This window comes from Trachemys scripta, chromosome 11 (assembly GCF_013100865.1).
Source record: "Trachemys scripta elegans isolate TJP31775 chromosome 11, CAS_Tse_1.0, whole genome shotgun sequence".
NCBI classification, from domain to species: domain Eukaryota; kingdom Metazoa; phylum Chordata; order Testudines; family Emydidae; genus Trachemys; species Trachemys scripta.
In genome coordinates this window covers 69,132,796-69,157,172 of record NC_048308.1, presented here as the reverse complement: position 1 = coordinate 69,157,172, position 24,377 = coordinate 69,132,796, and the positions used below count along the sequence as shown (strand labels likewise).

The window sequence follows — 24,377 nt, the reverse complement described above, 5'->3', positions numbered from 1 at the left end:
ATATTTAAATAAATGGTATTCTATTATTGTTTATCAGTGCGATTAATCGTGACTAATTTTTTTAATCACTTGACAGCCCTACAGATAATTTATTGTATTTATCTAGACTCCATTTGAAAAGACAATGTACAACACAAGAACCATGCACATAGTTCATTGTAGAGACAAGGTGGGTGAGATAATATCTCTTATTGGACCAATTTCTGTTCTTGAGAGAGACAACAGAAGTTGGTCCAATAAAAGATATGACCTCTCCAACTTTGTCTTTCTAATGTAGCTGGGTTGGGCCCAGGACAAGTACACTACACAGTTTATTGTAAAGAGATGTATTTCTGCAAGGTTAATTGGTGAATGTATAGTGCTAGTGGAATGCTCCTGTTAAAATGAAAGTGAATGGGAACTTCTTTGAGTGCTGGTCCCTGTGTGTATTCCACTGTGGTGCACATTTGTTCCATGTGCCTGACAGGAAGATATTTGCTAGAAGTGTCTCTTGGTCTGCACATGAACCCTTCTCCTTGTGCTCCAAAAAGAGGGCAGTTGGGGGGCAGGGATAACTGTCTCTCCAGGTCTTTTCTACTGCTGCGTAGTCTGAGATAAACTTTGTGGACACTGAAGAGTTTTATCTTAAACCTTTTTCCTTTAAATATTGTTAATCCTTCCTTCATTGAACAGAGATGACTGCTTCACCTCTCTTGATATGAAGGATGCCTATTTCCACATAGACATCCATTCCTCACACTGAAGGTTCTTCTTCAAGTGCTTGCTCATGTCGATTCCATGTTAGGTGTGCAAGTGCCACGTGCACTGCTGCTGGCTCTGGAGTCCTCTGGCCCCACTGGTTCTGCGCCCTCTCTGTTCCTTCTCACCGTCCATGACAGTTGCTGGAACAGTGTTCTTGCTTCGGCAAACCTCTAGTGCTTTCTCCTGATTTCCATTGTAAATAGCTGTTGTTAAAGTTTAGTATAGTTTAGTTTCTCACGGTTAGTCCCCTTACTGGACGTTGTTCCCGGGACAGGGCATGCCCCGGTTCCTGGGCTTCAAACCATGTGCAGCGTGTGCTAAGCCCATGCCAGTCAGCGACCCTCACTCCAGCTGCGGGAAACCCACATTTGTGATAAGTGCAGGATTTGCAGGGGCTTCCACCTGCAGACCTAAAAGGACAGGGACATTAGACTCAAAGCCGTCCTGATGGAAGCTGTGCTGAGGCTTCTGAGCCAAGTCGGTCAGACCCAGCACCAAGCAAATCCTCTTCAGTGCTCGGTACTCCTCTGGCACCGTGTCCTCCTCGGCACCGTTCAATATCCCAGCACTAAGGAAAGAGACTAAAGAAGTGCACCGAGAGAGGGCTCTCCCCAGTGCTCACGGAAATACGAAAGACTTAGGAAGCGAGTTGTGACCCGCTCCTGGCTGCTCGCAGTCCCTGCAGATGTGTGTAACCTCACCAGCGGCCAGCCCAGCTCGGGACTGACCTCATACACCCGGCAGAGATTTACCACATCTTAGGATGCCACCCACATGTGAGGCCTATTAGGTAGCAAAGGACCTCATGGCTTTGCTGGTTCTACCCACGTCTCATGACTGGTAGTCGGTTACCAAGCCAACTAAGACAGTTGTCTCACAGCACAAGCCTGCGTTAGGGTCTCCGCAGTGGTCACCTACCCGGCACCATCCACTGTCCCCAAGCATGTCCTGAGTCTCGAGACGGCATTCTCCAGCTGGCTGGCATAAGTTGCCATCCCCCAGGCATTGGTCACCCGAGCCCCGACATCGAGCTTCCGACTCCAAACATCAGTCACCAGAACCTAAATGTCTTTCTTCCGCCTCCCGACACTTGTCCCTGGAGTGGCACCGATCTCCCGAGCGGAGACTATGCTCGCTGGAGTCCCAACACCAATCCCTGGGTGCTCAAGCCCGGGCACTGATCACCTGTCTCGCATAGCCAGTCCCCGGTACCAAATTATCACTCCTCAGACACTTATCATAGCTGGCAGGAGTGTTCCATAGGTGCACCTCTGTGGTCTTCCTACGAGGAATCCTCATCAGACTCCAAGACCTTGCCCCCGCAAAAGAGGTACCATCCCCTGGCATACCAGACTGATGTGGGTACTGTCTTACCCATGGGCCTGTGGTCCCCTGGTCAATGGGCAGTCCAGTGACAATGCTGGAAACCGTGGGGGTTTCTGGTGGTACCGAGACCTTTCTCCCACCCACTTTCAGTGGCGATATCCGAGACACATGCCACAATCCCGCCGCAGCTGGTACCAGAGCAGGCCTCAACTCGGAGCACCGTTCTGAGACCCCAGGTCCTCCCCCAGCGGAGACCGTTTCTGGGGAGGTAGAAGTCCCCATCCCTCCCCCACAAGTGGCATCTTCCTCGTCTTCCCCTGACAAGGCACTCATGGGGTCCTCTAACCTTCTACCACTGGATGATTTTAGAGCTCATAGAGTTTATGGTGAGTCACAAACACTACCAGTTTATGGTGCTCCCCTTTGGACTCTCAGCCACCCCAAGAGTCTTCACAAAGTTTATAGCAGTGGAAGCTGCCTTCCTCAGGTGCAGAGGAATACAAATTTATCTGTACCTCAACAACTGGCTGATAAAAGGCCGTTCGAGTGACCAAGTTCAGAACAGCATTGCGGTAGTGTAATGACCATCTGCAGAGCTCTGGGCCTTTTCAAACAAGCAGAAATCAATGCTGATTCCGGTACAGAGGATAGAATTTATAGGACCAGTGCTCGACACCTCCCAAGCCCAAGTGTTCCTCCCAGAGGCCAGATTCAAAGCCATCACGGACTTGATCTCTTAGCTGTTAGCTTGTCCACTCACAATGGCTCAGGGATGTGTTCAGCTTCTGGGGCCACTTGGCAGTGTGCACTTAGATCATTCGACACGCGCGGCCACACCTCCGACAACTCCAGATGTGGCTTGCCTCTGTCTTCTCACCAAGCAAACACCATTTGGACTCAATCCTCACCATCCCAAGGTCAGTCCTGGCTTCCGTGATGTGATGGCTGGACCCAGTGATTGTCCTCTCAGGAGTGCCCTTTGAGACTCCGCAACCTGCGATTACCCTGGTATTCGAAGCATTGGACCTAGGCTGCGGAGCCCACATAGGCAATCTCAGGACTCAGGGTTTCTGCATGAGAGACAAGTTGCCCCTGCACATAAATGTGAAGGAACTCAAGGCAATCTGCTTCGTATGCAAGGTGTTCTTCCCCCAGCTCACGGGCAGGATGGTGCAAATGTTGACAGACAATACTGTGGTGGTGGTCTATGTCAACAAGCAAGGAGGGGGCCACTCCAAGGTCCTTTGTCAGGAAGCCCTCCGGCTATGGAACTTCTGCGTGAAACATTCCACGCCCCTGCTGGGAGAATGGAATGTGCTAGCAGATTGCCTCATCAGGTTCTTTTCTCACCACAAGGGGGTCTCTCCACCGAAAGGTAATCAGTGTCATCTCCCATAGGAGGGGGACTACCTAGGTGGATCTGTTGGCCACTGCAGAGAACAAGAAATGTCGCCTCTTTTGCGCAAGACTTGACCAGTGCAAGGGTGCTCTATCAGATGCCTTCCTCCGTCCATGGTTGGACAGCCGGTGTACACTTTTCCGCCAATTCACAGGGTTCTCCTGAAAATAAAAGCAGACAACGCAAAGGTCATCCTGATTGCTCCCGCGTGGCCTCACCATCATTGGTTCAGCATGCTCCCAGACCTAGCAGTCACAGCTCAGTGGACTCTTCCCCTCAGACCAGACTTGATCTCGCAGGATCAAGGGAGGCTCATCCATCTGAACCCCACAGGCCTATATCTGACAGCATGTCTGTTGTGTAGTTGAATCCGGAGGAGCGGGCATGCTCTGAGCATGTGCAGTAGGTCTTGCTAGTTAGTAGAAAACCCTCTACCAGGGCAACCTACCTGGCCAAATGGAAACACTTCTCGTGTTGTACAGTCAAGCGAAGCCTTTCTCTGACACGGGTATCGTTGCAGTCCGTCCTGGAGCTCCTCCTCCATCCAAGGCCTATCACTGTTCTTTAGAAAGGTTCACTTGGCAGCAATTTCAGCGTTCCATCCCCCAAAGCATGGCAGGTCAGTCTTCGCACAGGAAATGACGGGCAGATTCATCAAAGGGCTGGAAAGACTCTCTCTGCAGGTTTGTGACCCATCCCGACTTTGGACTTGAGCCTTGTTATGTTTAGTCTCTCTGGGCTACCCTTCAAGCCTTTGACATCATGGCTGTTCTGCTACTCTTCTGGAGATTGCTTTCCTGGTGGCGATCACTTCAGCAGGAAGGGTTCTGAGCTTCAGGCTTTAACCCCTGAACCTCCTTATACCACCTTCTTCAAGGACGAGGTCAGGCTGTGTCCCCACCCAGCTTTTTTGCCCAAGGTGGTGTCACAGTTTCAACCAGGTTATCTTTCTACCAGTCATCTGCCCAAGACCGCGCAAGTCAGAAGAGGAATGACGTCTGCATTCTCTGGACGTAAGAAGGGCCCTAGCCTTTTATATTAACAGGACAAGACCCTTTCACAAATCAACACAGCTTTTTGTTGTGATAGCGGACAGGATGAAGGGCCTTCTAGTGTCTGCTCAAAGGATCTCTTCCTGGATCACGGACTATATCCAAGCCTGCTAAGAGCAAGGAGGGATCCTGCCTCTGGCCGTTGTGAAGGCTCATTCCACAAGAGCGCAGGCATCCTCAGTGGCCGTACTCTGATACAGGACATCTACAGAGCCGCGAGTTGGTTGTCGGTGCATACATTTGAATTGCACTACGCCATCATCCCACAGGCCAGAGATGATGCCAGCTTCAGCAAAGCTGTGTTACAAGCTGCATGTCCATGAACTCCAAGCCCACCTCTAGGGATACAGCTTGTAAGTCACCTAACATGGAATCAACATGAGCAAGCACTTGAGGAAGAAAAAACAGTTATCTACCTTTTGTAACTGTTCTTCGAGATGTGTTGCTCATGTCCATTCCATGACCTGCCCTCTGTCCCCGCCGTCAGAATTGACGGCAAGCAGGAACTGAGAAGGTGCAGGGCCAGCGGCACCTCATATACCGGAGCATGAGCGTGGCACTCCAGAGAGCGCCTGAACTGGCTCTACAGATACCACTAGGGGAAAAATCTTCAGCTGCGGTGCACACGACACATGCATACCTAACATGGAATGGACATGAGCAACACATCTTGAAGAGCAACAGTTACAAAAGGTAGGTAACTTTTTTTTTCCTGAGGCTCACAATGTGCAGGAGCTGCTACCACTACAGGGCACTCTCCTTTGGTGGTGTGAGATCACCAAGATTATTTTTCTAAGATACTGTTGGTAGTGGCAGCTCACTTCCAATGCCACGGGTCGTAAGTTTTCCCCTACCTCAGTAAGTGGCTGTTGATGAGGAAATTTTACCAGGAGGCTTTGGCATCAACTGTGTCCCTGACGAACCTTCTACAATCAGAGGGATTATGCATAAATACAGAGAAGTCCATTTTGATTCCAATCCAGCCTATAGAATTTGTAGGGGGGACTGTGGACTCTATCAGGGCCAAGGGAGATTCTGGTGCATACCCAGGATGGTCAGAATCAACCATCCCAGTCCAGCTTCCCTCCACGTGACAACCTGTTTTTTTTTTTTTTTTTGGATGGACATCAAACCTAGAATATACGTGCTTGGAAGCACTTTAAAGACAATAGTAGAAAAGAATGTACTAGGAAATGTTTTCACTTGGCTGTGTAACTTTATTCAATCTGTTCACAATCGTCAGTTCCAGAGGACTCTGACATCCCTATTATTTTGGAGTGTCTTTTATTCTTAAAGACCTTGGGTCTCTCAATTAGCCCATCTCAGGTCCACTTGGCAGTTATAAGCCCCTGTCATCCTCTGACTACTCCTGTTTTTACCTTCCTGTGACAGTACCTTTTTTGAAAGGCCTGGTTAGAACTTTTACACCTGTGAGTAGGCCCATTCTGACATGGGATTTCAGTTTGGTCCTCTCAGCACTCACAAGACCTCCATTGGAACTGTTGTCTTCATGCTCCTTATCCCACTTATCCATGAAAGTCACCATTCTAGTGGCCATCACCTCAGCTAGAAGGTTGGATTAACAGGGAGCTCACCATATATGCAGTCTTTCACACGGATAAAATGGCTCTGAGGCTACATCCTAAGTTTTCTCATGTAAAGTGATCTTGGATTTCTGTGTGAATCAGTCAGTCAACCTACCTAACCTCATGCCGTTAGTGAAGACAGAAGGGTTCACTCCTCGGGCATACATTTAGCCGTGCTGTTCTACCTACAAAGAACAAAACTATTTAAAAAATCATCTAGACTATTTGAATCCTTCTCAGAATGGATGAAACAGGCTTTATAAGTGGATGTCGAGGTACATTCTACTGTTATGAGTTGACAAACGCTCCTCTGCTGCAACATGTGAAAGTTCGCTCTGCTAAAGGCCAGGCCGCCTTGGTAGCTTTGCTGCAAGTTGTTCCTATTGTCAGTTGCATTTGCTTGAAGAAGAAAGCGAAGTGACTTACCTTGTACATTAACTGGAGTTCTTCAAAATATGTGGTCGCTATATATATATTCCACTACCTCTTCCCCTCTGCTTTGGATCTTAGATTCAATTCATTGTAGAGAAGGAACTGGAGTGGCACATGAGGAGAAGAAGGGCGCAGGCATAGAGTAACGGACATTGCTAGCAAAAAGTCTTCTGGTCTCAGGTGCATGGAGCGCATGTGCACCCACAGTTGAATACAGACCACACATCTTGAAGAACTCAGTTATGGTACATGGTAAGTAACTTCTCCTTATGTGACTGACCTCATTGGGGTGTTTCGGAAGTTCTAAGTCTCTTTCTCACTCTTCCTCCGCCCTTCCTCCCATTTTGACACAGTAGCTAGTGATCATTCCCACTGACTAACCTTTTGTAATAGTTTAAAATAAATATTTATTAAATATAGTAATGCAGGGGTTCCAAAATTTTGGTTCCTGGCCACTGGTGGTGGTTTTCAGGAAGCTGACTGGCCAACATGGCCTGATTCTTGATCCACACGTTTCATTCACGTTCATAGGAGCTCTAGATTTTTTGCACCTATGAAAATCATAGCAGTGGTGGTTTCTCCTTTTCCTTTCCTTAATTCCAGCTGAGAAACAGAATAAATAGCAGTAAATGAAATAAAATATCATTCTACAACAGTTTTAGTCTGAGATTAGTCCAGAACTGTGTTTTCACTTTACTCGCTTCCCCTCCCCATATAGGAGGAAATATTAACCTCTTCACAACATATAGTTCATTATGGAGCACTGTTTCTGTAGCTATGTTCTGTAACAAATTACCCTTTAATCCCCTCTTTCAAATGAAATATTTTAGTTACTATAGGAAATAAACAGGAAAAGGTGAAATTATAAAAATGAACCTGACAAAGTTAGTGGTATATGGTAGCCCTGTTTTAAAACTGGTTTAATAAACAGGGGTGATGCTGTGTTCATTATATAAATATTAATGTTTATGCAGTGAGCATCTCAGGTTTTCAAGTATTCACAGTGAATTTTCAAGAATTCTATGCTGTTTAGGGTTGCACATATAGTAGAAATTTCCATAACCGTTATCAATTAGTAACCCTGCACCAGTGTGTTAGTAAAGGCACGACAAAGGTGTTTTTACCAGGATTCTTTAAGGGTTTATCTCCACGTGATGGGTTCCTATGTAATTGTTCCTAATAACTCCATGTGTGAACGCTCTTACTCTGAAACATGAGTGCCTTGTTTGTGTTTAGCAGAATGGAGTAGGGCACTCATGTTTCAGAGTAAGAGTGCACACTCATGGAGTTATTCAGGAACAGCTGTTACACTTCAAATTTACACCCTACCTTTGTCTGTGTTTACTTACAAGTTTAGACAAGCTAAAACCATACTTAGCGCAGCTAACATGCTCTAACATTTCCTTTATTATAAGAACCATTGAAGCGCAGCCCATTATAAGAAATGGGTAAGAATTTCAAGTTTTCCTTATGTTTTAGGTGGCCGAAGCTGACTTTCAAATATCCTTTGACTGAAATAAATGCGAAGAGATTCAATGATGAGCACACTGCAGAAGAACAAAAGAATAAAGTCTGCCAGCTTAGATTTTTGTGACGTAACACCTTCCATTTTAGGACCTCAGACCTTGAAGATTAGTAGTGTAGAATTGTTTCCTGTCTGTGTTCTGTGCACATTTGAATTGTGATACCTTGCAGCCTAACTCTTTTGCTTAATCATTTACATGCTTATCTCTTTCTTTTTGTTTTGTTTTTGTTTTTTAGTTGCCCAGAAGATTGTGGCAACAAGGAAGAAACAGCAGCTTTCAATAGGCCCCTGCAAATCTTTACCAAACTCTCCAAGTCACTCGTCTGTGTGTTCTGCCCAGGTTTCTGCTGTACATATCAGCCAGGTACCGAATGAAATGTTTGCTTTGAAAAGAAAATGATGGAATGTTAGAGTGCATTTAGAGCCATTACTTTTTTTGCTGCTTTGTCAGCAGTTAGATTTTTCTAAAAGCTTACTGTGATCTCTAGTATAAAACAGTGTGTTCATAATTGGCTCGACTTTGCTTTAAGTAACTGCTGTGACAAAACATTTTTATTGGGAATTGGCTTTAAAACAATCCTTGGTCATGCTGGTTATGTTCTGCAGCCTGCTGGTATGAGTGGAGGGATTGTTATAGTCACAAGATTTGCTGTTCTGCTTTTTTTAATTAGCTTACAGTATTTTGGTCATTGCCCTGGTTTAATCATACACTGAACAATAGTTGGTACATCTCAACAGTTAACACACTTCAGTCTCAAATTTGGCACCACCATTCAATTTTATTACCCGTCTCTCCTGTGCTCAATTGAAACCATACACTTTTAGTGACATTACTGTGAATGTTTGCTGAATTATTTACATTGCAGTAAATTGTTTGACAGCCAGCAAGTACTAGGTAAAAAATTAAACTGCTGCCTTCTATGCTGAAATGCATTACTAATTTGCAATCAATATTATAATGTATACAAACTTGATACGTGCATTACATTTAACACTCGTAACAATCCCATACTTTGTATGCTAGTGAATCTTTCCCCAGTATCTAAATTTAATTTCCTGAAAAGTGTACATTATAATTTTACTTGTACTAACTGTATTTGATATTTTGAAAGATCTTAAAATAGATTGTGAACGTAGTGCAACATTGTCTTGCAATATTTATTTTTGTAATATCTTGTTTGGTGCCATTTTGAATTAAAATTCCATTCTGTTGAAATATTTAGGAACATTAGGAGTAGGCAAGTTTAATTGTTTCCTTGCTTTTGTCAGCTTAACACAACACTATTCAACATTAATACAAATATGAAAGCCAAGAGAAAAATAAACTAAAAATTAAGAGATATTTAAGAACAGTATCATAATATGCATAATGTTTCTGCAGTATTTACTGCTTCTTTGTAACGTTGGGTTTTTTCATTTTTTTCTAATCAGTTTGAAAGGTGGAGAATAAATACTTCTCAAAAAGTGTATGGTTCATTGGATTCCCACTCATGTCCATCCACCTAATGTGAGATTATGCGAGAGCTGCCATTGGACTCATACTTTGAACCTTTCGAGGCCCCACAGTTGTGCCTCTCTCTCATTTTCTCTCTTCTCTTCCCTTCCCTTCCCCCCAACCAGTCAGGTATCCATGTTGCCTGGTCACTTCCTCTTTTGCTGCCATTAGCAGTGTCAGATGCTGTCCTAGCTCAGGGATGGCATTCAGTTCATAAAATGTTTTCGGCCACTGTAGCAGTTGATAGAGCTTTTCGTTAATCCCCATTAATGAAATGCTCTGACTAAATATTTTTCATTTTTGTTGGACACATCAGCTGTCTTTTTGCCAGGATATTTTCAGACTGTCTGGGTTTTTGTGGAGCTTCATTGTATGCCTGTGACAAGGGTGTATGTATGCTGCTCTCCTTTCCCTCAGTACCCGCAGCTGGAGGAAGAAATGGTAAAGCAACTCCCTGATAAGAGGGAGAAGCCCTGCCACACCCCAAAGGTTGTCTGCGAGATATAGAGAGAGGAGCAGGCACATGGACTTTATTGAGGGAAGATTGAACTTGAGTTAATTTGTTTATCTAGATAATGTCTAGGACTGGGCTTGGTAAGTGTCTGTCTGACTCAAATTCCATTGTCAAATACATTTGCAGTGCCCTTAAATTGTCTTTTGGGCTGGTTACTGAAGGTCTGGTAGCATCCTCATTGCAGCCTGGTTCTTGCAGAGGCAGTGGAGAAAAACCTATTTTCCTTAAGGATACTCTGGATGTGTGGTAGTCACTGGCTGTGGCTGAAACTGGCTGGACTTTTGTGGTGTGGTGTTTTCAGGCTGTAAACTGTGACCGATGGGATGCCCATGTTGGAAAAGGCAACATTTTGCTTATAAACTACAAAACCTTTAGGCAAAGGACATAAATTGATCTGTGGAAATGGGCTCACCCTCCAAAGAATATACTCAAACTCTGTTGTCTCAATAATAGAAGATGCAGGAACTGAATTTGTCCTGGCAAAGAATATCATCAAATCCGTGCTATCAAAAGAAGTTTATTATATTATTCCAAATACTGCCAGGTGCCTTAAAACCCAGGAAGACTTTGTTCTCTGTTAGATCTAGAGAATACATTCACTGTCTGCTAGGAAATAATTAACAATTGTGTTGCTGGGGTGGTCATATTTCTTCTAGACACTACAGAAGGGACAACTAGCTACATGCACACTTCTCAGACAGGAGAGTCTCAGTTTCATAATATTGTAACATTGCTGCCAATACTGTTCTGGCCTGGCATCTGCATTGCTTGTTATGAAGTACTTAGTGATAGCAACTTACCTGCACAAGATGTCAAATGAATATGTTGTACTATTTGAATAATCCGTCAATCTCAAAGGGATACAAGGATCAACCCAGCCACTGTTGGGATGCTGGTGTCACTGTGCTTCAAAGTAAATTGTCTGACCTCACAGATAGTCACCAGAAGACACGTGGGAGTATACAGGAGCTGTGATTGGAGTCTGGGAGCTTTGACTTAATTTGTCCTTTCTTCCCAAACACAGTATGAGAAAAAGCGTTTATCTTTGTCACCAGCAGGCATTGGCAAGAATCACGTTACAAAGTTTGGGTGGCTTGATGGTCATACATGTATTGGCAGTGTCCATGGCATGTCTGTATGTGAGGCAGCCTTACTTTATCATGGTTATTGGTAATCTCAAGCTAAATGGTCAAGGAGGTGGATTGATATATGAGCCTTTCTGATCTGGTTGCAGTTCAGGGACAATAGTCAGTTAGGTTTTGAATTCCAGATTCTTTAAACTCAAACTGTACAAAAGCAGCTGAATTGTTATTCAGTTGAGGAGCTCACTCAGAGGGTCCATCGTACTTGGAGCACTCGGTCTCTCCAAGTGTAAAGTCTTCTCATAAATATCCTGGAGATCAAGGTATTTTTAGCTTCACCAAGGACCTTCAGAGGCTTAGTACAATACTCTGAAAAGTTGGTGGCCTGATCAAACCATGAATCAGATTACCATGTTTCCAGTGAATAAAAGAGAATATCACACTATATATCCCGAAGCCTTTCCACTGTGCGTGTGAGCTCTGTCCCACAAGGCATTCCTGGTGGCCCCTTTCCTGCCAAGGAAGGAAAGTGTAAATGCAGATGAAGCAGCCAGGAATGGGCCTGAGTGAATGGTCCCTTAACTGGGGATTAATAGTGTATTAAATCTTTTATCACATGTAATTGACCTGAACAAACAGCTACTAGTATATACTCAAGGCATCAGGAAAAAACCACCTCTTGCATACACTGGAGATGCCATCTTCATATGGAAGTAAAACTGCCTATGCCTTCCCATCAATATCTCCAGCAACAGCAGTTCCTAACCAGTCTTGGGAGAGACAAAAGTTGATCTTATTAACCCCATGTTTGCCAAGGCAGATACAGTTCTCAATCTTGTTAGAGATGGCAATAAGGAAAGTCATCCTCTTTGGGAGCTGGCTGAAATTGGTGACTCAGAACAGGGCACTCTGCTCAATAGCAGAGCTGACAATTTCTCTCCCTATCCACATGGCCCTGGCGGAGGATAATGATCCAGATAAATAGCCCTTTGGGCAGGTGTTTCAGAGCCATCTGGCTTCTTGAAAGGATCCTAAAGAAGAAGATTAAAAGTTGAAAAGGTTAGCATTCCAGTGTGTAAAGGCCTCTGTGGAAACTATTGGACAATCTCTTCATTTGTCTGAGTAGCTTAAAGACAAATTTCTTCACTGTTCATTTGATAACTGTTTTTGGCTGCAATGAACATGTCAAAGTTAGACCAGTTTTTGTGTTGGGTTTGTACAGGACGCGAGACACTTAAATGACCCTACGGCAGTGGGTGGTTAATGAAGTCCTAATCAGGTGGATTTGGAGCCACTTGATACCTATTGGCTCAGGTTTATTATGTGGAAGGTTATCTTCCAGATGTGTGACTTCATTTTATGGTATGAGACTTTGGTGACACATATCTTATATTCTGCGAAGAATAGCCATTCATACAGATGTGTCCTAAATCCCTTGCATAGCTGGTGATTGCAGTTCACTTCAATAAACCTGTTGTCCTTGCAGATATTTATCTTACGCCTGCATGCTCATCCCAGCAAGTTACTATTCCACAATCTTGATGTGAAAAGGTCCCTAGGTTTTATCTGGAGCAAACAGAAGGCCTTAAAATGCCACCCAGCTTTTTGTTTCATGTGACAATGCATTAGATTCTAATGTTACCAAGCGTATCATTTCAAAGTATATCTGATTTCATTTGTCATTGTTACTGTCTGGGAGGCCTGCAGCTTGAAAATCATGACAAGGCTCATTCCATTCTGGGCAAGTCAGCTTTACCTAGTAGTAGGGTTACCATTTGTCCGGATTCTGCTGGACATGTCCGGCTTTTTTGGAGTTAAAAATGTCCAGATTTCCCCCCCATGCAGACCGTGCGCGGCAGCCAGAGCCCTTCCTCCGCTTCCCCCTCCTCTCCCCTGCAACTTGAGACCACTCCCCTCCTCTCTCTCCCTCCCTCCCCCCCTCCCTGCATTCACAGATCGCCGGCCGGCCGTTCGCCTCGGGCCTCCGGCAGTCTGGAGCTCCGACCCTGCTCCCCTCCCCCTGCTGCCGAGCGCGCTGCTCTGCAGCACTCTGTTCTGAGCGGCATGGTAAGGGGGCCAGGGGGCCAGAGAAGCTGCAGGGAGGTTCTGGAGGGGGTAGTCAAGAGACAGGGAGCAGGGGGAGGGTTGGAAGGGTCAGGAGTTCGGGGGGGCTGTCTGGGGGTTGGGGGTGTAAGGTTTTGGGCAGTCAGAGTACAGGTGGGGGGGTCTCAGGAGGGGGCAGTTAGGGAACAAGGCACAGGGAGGCTTAGGTAGGGGGTGGGGTTCTGGAGGGCAGTTAGGAGCAGGGGTCCCAGGAGGGGGCAGTCGGGACAGGGAGCAGAGGGGTTTAGATGGGTCAGGAGTTCTGGGGGGGGGGCTGTTCGGGGGGTGGGGGTGTGGATAAGGGTTGGGGCAGTCAGGGGACAGGTAGGGGGTAGGGTCCTAGGGGGCCAGTTAGGATTGGGGGAAGGTCTCAGGAGGGGGCAGTCAGGGGACAAGGAGCAGGGAGGCTTAGGTAGGGGCTGCAGTCCTGGGGAGCAGTTAGGGGCAGGGGTCCCAGGAGGGGGCAGTCAGGGGACAAGGAGTGGGGGGGAGGGCTGGGGGTTCTGAGGGGGTGGGAAGTGAGAGGGAGTGGAAGGGGCAGGGGCGGGGCTAGTGCAGGGCAGGGGCGGGGCTAGGGCGGGGCTCCTCCCGTGCTCTTTTTTGATTGTTGAAATATGGTAACCCTGCCTAGTAGACTCTGAATTAAGTAGCCACACAGGCTTACACGCACTTACCAAGTGTTTTCTTAGAATCTAGGCAAGAATCCAGGGTTAAATTATCAGTGTTGGAGCCCACTCCCCAAGCTCCATATCTGTCTGGAATTCTGTTCACTATGTCCTTCTTCTATTGAAATGAGTCCTTTTGTACTAGATGATACTGTAATCTTACCATTGCTGCTTATGTTGTAATTTAGTCCTCAAAAATTTAAAGAAAAATTTCACTACTTTCATACTTCAAGGCATTTCATTGGTTTTTTTGCTGATTACAGATTATTTTAGGTTTTGTTCTGTTTTATTTTAAAATCCTCCTTTGTGACTTTGTCTGCAAGAGTGAAAATCCAATGGGATTTATTATCTTTAAAGAAAAGAAATTACCCATAGTTCTTGTTGTCTGAAGAGGCATATCCCCTGGATTAGCACTCACTCAGCTCCATTTAGAAACACCTCTGCTTAGTTGGGTGGTTTCTGTAACATTTTGCTATATATAAATTTTACATTTCAATTTTTTTTGGCGAGATTGCTGTTCATTTTTGAAAGAATGGACTTTAATATGCAAGGCGCAGTGTAAGAACATGAGTGGGGTGAGCATAAAATGCATCTCTGGAGGTCTCTAAACTTAACTTGAAATCTGTACCTGCTCTCTGGCTGAAAGCAAGACCTAAGAATGTTTCTGCATATAACCAGGGATGAATGTGGCTCCAAGTGTCTACCAAACTTGAAGTAGGAAAATTAAGCTTTTATTTTTAATTGGTCTTGAAAAATGTATTGCTTTACAGTATACTGAAACAAGTTTTTAAACCAATTTGTCACATTGTGGAAGATGAAAATGTATCTACCTTAGCAGCAGAAACATCTGATTTTTCTCTGATGTAAATGGAAATGGCATTTTTAAAAAAAATTTTAACAGTGCTATCAAGTGCTCTTAGGATAGGTAGCACTAATTTTGTAAGCCAAGACACCATTCTTCCATTTGAGGATTAAGTAGATAATGCTGTGAATTGCAGGTTGCTTGAAAGCAGGATAATACTGTTAAAACTAACTTTAATCATTGCAGACCAGTAATGGAGGAGGGAGCTTAAGTGATTATTCCTCCTCTGTTCCATCAACTCCAAGCACCAGTCAGAAGGAGCTACGGATTGATGTTCCTCCCACTGCCAACACTCCAACACCCGTTCGTAAACAGTCCAAGCGCCGATCCAACCTCTTCACGGTGAGTGAGCCAGAGAAGAAAATGTTGCTGTTTAAGGTTGACTACTGACTAAACTTAGATCCTGCTAAGCCAGGCTAGTCTAGTCTAAATAGAAGTGCCAGGAAGATTCCACTTGTTTCAAGGCAAAAGTCTGAAAATTTTTGAGGTTTTCCTTTATGTTGGAAAACTCATTTAGACACAATGAAGTTTCCTAACATGGTCCAGGTATTTCACTGTTATGAAACTGATCATTTACTAGTGGAACAGTTTCTGTTCAGGATATTCTGAAGTTTCTGCAATATGTTATAAAGCCCCAGCAGGTTAAACATTCCATATCATAGATACATGACTTTCATTCCCAGGCCTCTCTGTTCAAGCCTAAATTCTCCAGTTTTGTCACCTTCTGAGTTAGCAATGAGAAATCTGAACCTCTGATCCAAAACAACTGATCAGGAAAAAAACTACTGATTTCAATTGTGGAAGCATTCAGTATATATCTAGAGAGAATTCTCAGCTGGGGTCTCTGCAAGGTGAATTATACATAGTACCAGAAAACTAAACTGTTCCATACTGGCTTAAAAATACAATATCTCAATGCATGTTTCTTCATCACATTCTTTTAGTTCTGGGAGAGATCCTAATTATGTGTATTTTCTTCTGAAGCATCTGACATTGGCCACTGTAGGAGACAGGAAAGTGGAGTAGGTGGAACATTAATCAGATCTAGTATGGCAGTTCTTATGTTTCGGCATAAATATTTAGGGAAATGTAAATAATTGAAGAATTTTAATGTGTTTAGTATTGTGGTTATGTTAAGAGTATTCGATTGTGGTTTTGTACTTAGCTTTAAAACTCTCTTCGGACAGGGTTATAACAAACAGAGTTGACTTGCGTCCACACACAAATTCTTTTCTCATCGCAGCCATGTGTCGGTCAAGTTCATACACCCACACCTACCTCACTGTGTTTGTGTCTGTGCCTTCTGGGAAAAAGTCCCATACTGTCTCATCAAGGGACACAGTGCCTGAGGAACATACACAGAGCACCACTAGTTGTGTGTAGGGAGCTGAACCCTGGCTGGGAGGAAGAAGGGACCAGACTGGTTGAGCGTACAGCTAGGGGGGTCTTTAGAAAAACAGCGTGCTGAATTATTTATAAGAAGACACAGGTGCCAGCCTAGACCTTTGGTGAGTGCAAAACACTGTTACCTACCATGGTTACTGCATATAAACCATATTGGACTCAAATCATGTTTAGTACCAACCTGTTACACAATCCGTTTAAAGTTGTTATATAGACAGGCCCTAGAACATCATACAAGTAGTTAAAATTATAATGGATTAATATCTAGATATTACAAAAGTATTTTAAAAAATAACGGTATCTGACAGCTTGTCAGCAATTGTTCTGACCTTTTATAAAGTGGTCTGTTTTGAGTTTTAAATTTATACCTTGTGAATTATTAACTCCACTAGATGTCAGTGTCATCCTAGGAACTGAATGCAGGATAATAAATTTGAAAGTACTCACAACTGAAAACTGTTACAGCTCCTTTTAGAAAAGCCTGCTAGCTTGCTCTTGTTCTAAATATGAATAGAATACAGTGGGGATGGTTATATGTGTGGTGATAGAGAAAACCAAGGATGGCCTAAAGCTGGAATAGGCAGAAGAGATGCATAAATGGTTTTTATGCCTTTCCTATCTTCAAGGAGAGAGTTATAAAAGAACATGTAAAGTAACCTCTGTCTGCCATAAGCCAACTGACTAAAAATCTATTTGCCAAAAAAACCAGTATTTTAAAGTTTTAAATGTTTTATAGGGAAAAATATATATATTCTGTAGTCATAATAAACAAAACCTTTAGTTTTCATTGATAAACCCCTGTATTAACTATTACACTATTGATATTGAATAATACTTAATATTTGTTTAATTATTGGCCCTGCATAAATCTTTATTTTGGAGGGAAAACCTCTTATTATCCTGAAAGTTCATTGCTGTCCAGTAATAGGTAATTGGCATAAAAGTTTGTATAAATATTTTAGTTTTAGACACCTTTTAAAGTGATCTACTTGTGTGACATATGGAAGGTAATTTAATTATGTAGTACTACATGATACAGTGTTTTACAATAACTTTGTGTAAAGCCACGGATGCCTTGGAAATAATGCCAACTATCTAGCCACTTGGAATAATATTATTGAGTGAATAGATGGCAAATACTTTTCCGTTAGTACTGTGGTGAGGAACAAGGATTCAGTTCTTACTGCAGTTTTGTAACATAAGAAACATAAGAAAATTCTGGGTTTTTTTGGTGGGGGCAAGGGTTTAATTGGATGGATCTTAGTCATTTCAGTTTTACTAAACTTGACACTGGTTGTCAGCCAGGATATGTTCTCCCCCTCCCCCCACATATAGTTTTCAGTTAACATTGGCGGGTAACCCTTCTACCAAATGGTTTTAAATGATAAATGGATCATGTGACCTCATGCCTATTTATGTGTTTAGAGTGAGGACGGGTTTGAAGAATTTAAAAAATAGTCATGTTACAGTATTGTATATGCAGCAACTGGTCTTCTCACATCTTCACTATACATCAACTTTCTATATCAGTTGTTGCAGTGTTTATTTTTTCCATCGGCAGCATAACAGATCAATAAATGCAGCATTTCTGCAAGTGTCTTGTACTTTGTATTTACTATTAGTGGATGAAATTAATCGGTTTGTAGATCTCATATTAGAATTTAAGATATGCATAGGTTTTCTGCCTAGGGTGTACTTCAACCTATATGACAAATACTATCCAAAGCCAGGTTTTGGATAGTAATAGTAACTATTTCTCTGATTACAGACCTGATTTGAATGAGACTCCAGCCAATGGGATATCAGTAGAATCATCTGATTTCTTGTATGAACTTAACTATCAGTTATATCATTATTATATAATGTGTTACTGCACAATTTTAAGAGTGACTTTATAGTGATTCTAAATTAAAATTGATACCTCTGCATCACTGAAGTGGCACTTAAAGATTAGTACATGTAACCCATTGTGCTACCTAGATCCCTTTCTCCTTATAGTCTGGTAATATCCAGACTTCCCAATCAAGGTTGGATCTGCATTGTAGAAGGTGCTGTACATGTGCATAATAAGACACTTCCTGCACCAAAGAAAGAATATTCTGAATAACTGATTGTGATAGGATATTAAGTTTAGATATTCGGGTTCTACTGTAGTTCTGTCCAGGCTGTGTCTGATCCAATGGACCACATAGAATGCCAGTGCAAGGTGGTGTTTGTTTCATCATTTATGTGGTGTTATATTTTTATACTTCCTTAATGAAATTTTAGTAGAACTACTGAGGAAAGTGTGTGAACTATTAAACAGAGAGAATTCATTATGAATGCTGCCACTGCATTGTCAACTTCTGTTTCTGTATACTGCAGCATATAAGACGCATCACTGTTTAGGGATCTCGGTACCGCATTGGCACAATTTGATGAGTTAAAGAACCTTTTCCAAATTGCAATCTGCATTTGTCTGAAAATGTTGTGTTTACCATAGTTAAAAATAATAGCTACGTTTATTATAACTAGCTAATAGACTAACCAAAAAATCTATTATGTTTACTTTGTGCATTTGACAGCACCTAGTGTATAGTCACTTTCACTGCTTCCCCTTTATATTCAATTAATTACTCCCTGGCTGAAAAGACCCTTATAAAGATGTATAGGGGAGCAGAAAAAACATTGTATTTACAGGTTATTTTTTTTAAATCAGGACATAGTACTTAAAGTGTGCTCCATTAGAAACTGTTTTTCTTTTTTTAAATCAGATAATTTAAAATATATCAAGTTAATAATGTCCCTTTTAAAGGATGGACTGGCTAGCTTCCTGAAATCTATTTTAGGGAAGAGAAGCAATGGTTAGTTATCCTGGAAATTGGATCTCATCAGTCCCACTTGTTTTGCTTTCTCTCAATTATTCTTTATTTAATTCCCTGGCATGTCTTTCACAGCCTTGAACCACAGTAACTAGTGATAGGAGCCTACTCGCACAGAGTCAGGAAAAGCACAGGTCCCCTGCTAGGTTCATGTGCTTAGTAGAATGCTGTTACTTGGAATCTGCTTTTTCTCTTTCCCCCTCAAGGCAAGTGCGTTGGGTGATCTTCCTTCCTTGTATCCCTTCACCGGCTGGCTAACCTAATATGGAAAATGAGTGTGATTCTATACATGATTCTAATCTACGCCCCTATTTTCAGTGTCTGTTCTGACATCTCTTTTTAACTGTATTGAAAATCCAAAGCAGCATCTTGCATCACTCTAGTTTTCATTAGCTCTCCATTGTGGCGCTGGACACCACAAGTGTATTCATTTCATATATCATTGGCGATTTGAAACCCACATGAAAATGTTTCCCCATTTTCAATTTTATGTGAGTAATGTTCCCATTGGAAAGTAATGGAGTGAAGTTGTCACTTGTCAGCACAGTTATTAAGGAGGATGACTCTCAGATCCTTCTCTCAGAATAAAATAAATCTGTCAGAAAATCATTGTGCTTGAGCATCTCATACTGTAAAGAACAAGGATCTAGAGTACTTCTTCAATTTCAGTGTGTTTACTTAATGGCCAGACAAAATTACACTGCAAATCCCCAGCCCCTAAAACAATTCCTGAATAGGTGGAGCTCATATTTCATTTACAGAACATAATAATAAAGCAATTTACAGACTTTTTTAAAACTCCTCTCTCTCTCTCTCTCTCTCTCTCTCTCTCTCTCTCTCTCTCTCCACATTCCAGATTTTGCTTCTCAGTGCTCTTATGCTTTGCCAAAAAGGAATGGATTTTTCCAGCATCGGCCGCTAGGTTGACTTTGACGTTACTATTTTCTAACCATTCAAAAGAAATAGGGGAAAAAATGAAACTTGATATAATCAAGGGTGCATCATAAAATCACACAGTGGAGTAGTTAATAGCATTTTGAACCATTCCGACATTTATGTAGTAGGGTTTCTTAGTAGGAAGCTAGAACCCTCTTTCTTCCTTGAAGCTATTAGAGGCGGTTTCTGAAATGTGTTCTCCTGGTGGGCATTATTTTCCTATCTGACCTCTTGATTTCCAGTAATGGAAATATGAGCACTTCAGAACTTAACAACTTTTCAAATGTGGGTGGAGGAGGAAAGTATTGGGAAGATACCTTAGGGGGAAAATAAACAAGATGATGTGATTGTTGCACCATTTTAAGATCTTTCTTTTATTTCAAAATACACATTCAAAACAATGGTTTCAACAGGGCATCCCCTCTGTGTCAACTGAAATGTTTAACAGAGTGTGAACTTTCATTTTGCTCTGCAGTCTCGGAAAGGGAGTGATCCAGACAAAGAGAAGAAAGTCCTGGAGAGCAGAACAGATAGCATTGGAAGTGGCCGTGCAATCCCAATTAAACAGGTATGCTGCTTTTTTGCTTTCCTATAGTTAGAGACACACCTCGGGTCTTAAACACCATGATGCTGGGCCTGTGTGCCAAGATTTGTTTGATGTGCTCTGGTGATGAATGTGGAAGTCACTCACTTGACATCAATTAGGAGAGGTTCCTGTGTGTATTAAAATAGGATCATTAGAATAAGAAGAGGGAAAATGTGACAACAGGCCTAATGAAGTGCAGTCTGCCTGCCTGCATATGGAGCATGTTTCTAGGCTGAGCTGGCTTCAAAGCCTGCCTTTGTAGAGAATGCTTTGATTGGGCCGTTTGCTGCCAGTCGACAGGGGTAAATCAGATCGCTGTACAAGAGCCCCTTGTGATAGCAGAAATAGCCTGATGTGGCCCTAATTTGCTGTTGCAGACGGACATCTGAACACTGTTTCAGGCTGGTTTGTAACAACGAGGCAATTAGTTGTGATAATCATAGCCGGTGTGTCAGCTGTGTGCTCTTGTTTGTAATTTGCTAATGAAGGAATTGTAACTTTGATTAGGTTCAGTTTCATTTAGACCTTATTATATAAAAGAACATTTACAGCTGTAATCTGTGGCCTTAATTAAACTTCCTCATTACACAACAGGACTTGAATTCAAGGATTTGTTTTGGCCTGTTTTTACTAGCCTAGATGCACTTTCATTAGCCCAGAAACTGGATGCTAAATTGGTTCTGTGTGCTCTGCTTCATAAGGGAAAGCTAATATTGGAATCTGCAGTGCAGAATGGAATAATTGACTTGTTCAGTATAATTTAATCTGAAAGCATGCAGCTGCGAGTGCTGACCATTTTGAGAATGTGTGGGATAGTTTACAAACAGGGTTGTTAGCACTAGTTGCAAGTTCTTTTCAAGTGTGGGTTGCCATTATGTTAGTAGAAAAGGTGCCAAGTGAAAGACAAGAAGAGATTCTTCCCTTCCTTCACAGCTGCCACAAATTCTTCTTTTGTTGCTTTCTATAGGTCAGTTTTCCCCTTCCCTGCTTGGGCATGGACTCCTGTCCTCCCTGCATCATCTTACTGACAAGCCTACGTTCTCCCGTTTTGCTTTTGAGCTCTATTTGTAGGTGGCATTTTCTTTTCTAAAAAGCAGTTTAAAATGTTTTTGTGGTACTTCAGGTAGTGAAATTGTGTGCTATTATCACTATAGATTTTTAGTAGACAAATGTAATCAAGCACGTTGCTATTGTGTGATTCCAGCACACACACACTCTACATTTGGCACTGCAAGTAGAGGAGGAAATTCCAGAACTGGAGGGGGAATGGGGTGTGTGAGAGAGCTTTTTTTACCAATTCCCCACCCGAAAAACATTTCTAGCACTTGTCATGGTATTAGCTGTGGTAGGCTCAGTAATACTTCTGGGTAGATAGAGGTTTTTTTTAAATTTCAGCACTATGTAGTGAAATGGGGCTGCTACTCTTAATGCAAGAGCAGAAATGGGGGAACTGAGGAATATTGTTGATGCACATTTATTCAAAATTGCAGGTGCCATTCTTTCTAGAGCTCAGTTACACTGAGAGGGTCAGAAGAATCTGAGCTCAAATGGACTCTTCAGAGGATATCTTAGGGTAATGCATATACAAAGCAAAAACATCTCTTGCAGGGATGTAATAAAATATCCACTGCATACAACTTTTTCGCAGAACTCTTACCTCTTGGTTTGAAGACTCCAGTGGCTGATAATTATCCCACTGGGTGTTGAGAGGGGTGTCGCTCCCCCCCCTCCTCCCCAGTCTTTGGGGAATGGATTTTCATTTATTAACCCTATTCATCATATATTTAAGTGTAAGCAACCAATTATCCAGTGGGTCATTAGTCAAAAGACTTTTCCTGTTCACCCTAGGATTGGGGGAGCAAGGCGAAGTAAGATTGCACTGCTCTATCACAGCACTCAACATCAATGAGTTTCAGCTCTGCAAACTCTCAGTAGGAGATTGAATTTGCAGAGGATTTGGCATGTGGCTTTTTTCCATTTTTTAGATAGTAATCTGCACTTAAGATCAGTAGGCCCATCAGAGGTTGCTATGGCCTGGTCTTCGCCTAAAACGTAAATTGCCCGAGCTATATTGCTCAGGGCTGTGAAAAATGTCATGCACTGTGCGACACAGGTCAACCTAACCTCGACTGTACATGTAGCTATGTCGATGGAAGAATTCTTCCATCAGTCTAGCTACCGCCTCTTGAGGGGGTGGATTTACTACAGCAATGGAAAACCCCCTTCCGTCACTGTAGTACGTGTCTATTGTACAGTGGTGTAGCTACGATGCTGCATCTGTACTGCTGTAGTACTTGTAGTGTAGACATAGCCTGAGTTACATAAATTAGGAAGCATTGGGGAAAAAATTGGTACTTTAGCCAAACAAGGGCACTTCATCAGTGTATGTATGAAAGCAGCTCACTTACCTATGCTACCCAGTGGAGATTGACATTTACAGACTAGTGAGTGTTGGGAGGACCTTTGGCACCACTGACCCTCACCTTGTTCAGGGCATTAGTTGAATACTAAGTCCTTGTGTAGGTCTTTACTATAATTCTTTAGTTTTATCTAAAAAAGATAGCTAAGGGAATCTGAACCCTCTATTCCGTCTCTATTTTTGAATAGATTGTCAATTGACTGGCAGATTTTAATCTGTTTTTTTTTTTTTCATTTTCCATAGGGATTGTCTGACAACTTCCTTTCTTCAGTTATTTTCCTTCATAAGATGTAAATAATCTTTGAGTCTACTACTTAGTTTTTCATATTGGAAACATTAAGTATTGGAAACACTAGACATACAAACTGAGAATTTTTCAACAACCATTAAAATAAAGAGAGATTAGTTTGAGGCTGTCAGTTTATTAAAAATGTAACACAATTTATTTAAAGCTAATTTGCTCCATATGCTTCATTTTCAAAGCTTGTGTCAGTCATAAGTTGGAAAATATTATTCAGTGCTTGAAACCCTGAAGGTGGTGAATGATCTTGCTATTAAGTCCTCTCTAAGTCTTCTTAAAGTTATTCAGGTAACTACTCCCACATATTCATCCCCCCTCCCATACACTGAATACGGAAAAGATGCCTGAATATGGGATGTCTGTCACACTTGCCTAATTGTTTAGAGTGTCGTTTTTCATCAGCACTGAATCCTTGATTACAGCTGCATCTAGGTAAATTGCTAACATGGTTATATTGTTCTGAGCCTTTACAGATTGCAAGCACTTGGAGGTAGCTCAGAAGCGGTGTTTGAAAATCTTGCCTGAGAAGTTTCACTCTTAAGTTTATTTTCTGGTTTCGCCGTTGTGAAAGAGACAGGTAGAGACAACAAAGAGGGTCCTTAGATGTAAGAACTTGAGTAATACTTTGTGTTTATATTTACATGCAATGGTTTAAAAAAAAAACACACCCAATATAGCATTCGTTTATTTAAATGAAAAGGAAATGGTAGGGAGGTAGAAAGAGAAATCCATTTTACTTCAGGAATGCAGTACAGATTGCAATATTCATAACCTCTCTGTTGCAAAAATATCTTGTATTAAAAAAAAATTCTATTTCATCCCCATATTTTCCTGTATTTATCCTCCTATTAGCCCAATTGTGACCTTGCAACACTGCCTCATACTAGAGGTTATTGTCCATCAGTGACTCCAGCTATGCTAAAGGTCCTGTGACTGCAGGACCATTCCTTAAACTGCTCTTGTGAGTAATGGCTTTGCCAGTTTTACATGTGCACATGCAGTCTTCCATTATGCCATTGGGCCTTCTTTAAAAGCCTGTAGTCGTTCGTTATGCTTTTTTCAGATCTGTTGTCAATGCTATTTTTTGA

General features: G+C 42.3%; 1 protein-coding gene across 5 annotated transcripts in view; it reads left to right on the top strand.

The window, feature by feature from the left end:
- Positions 1-24,377, top strand: part of AGAP1 (ArfGAP with GTPase domain, ankyrin repeat and PH domain 1) — a 641,433-nt gene that overhangs the window by 338,029 nt on the left and 279,027 nt on the right. For all 5 annotated transcript variants that reach the window (XM_034785592.1, XM_034785589.1, XM_034785590.1 and 2 more), the window contains 3 exons: positions 8,298-8,425; positions 14,969-15,124; positions 20,459-20,551. In XM_034785592.1, the coding sequence (XP_034641483.1) occupies positions 8,298-8,425; positions 14,969-15,124; positions 20,459-20,551 (377 nt within the window). The remainder of the gene's footprint in view (positions 1-8,297; positions 8,426-14,968; positions 15,125-20,458; positions 20,552-24,377) is intronic.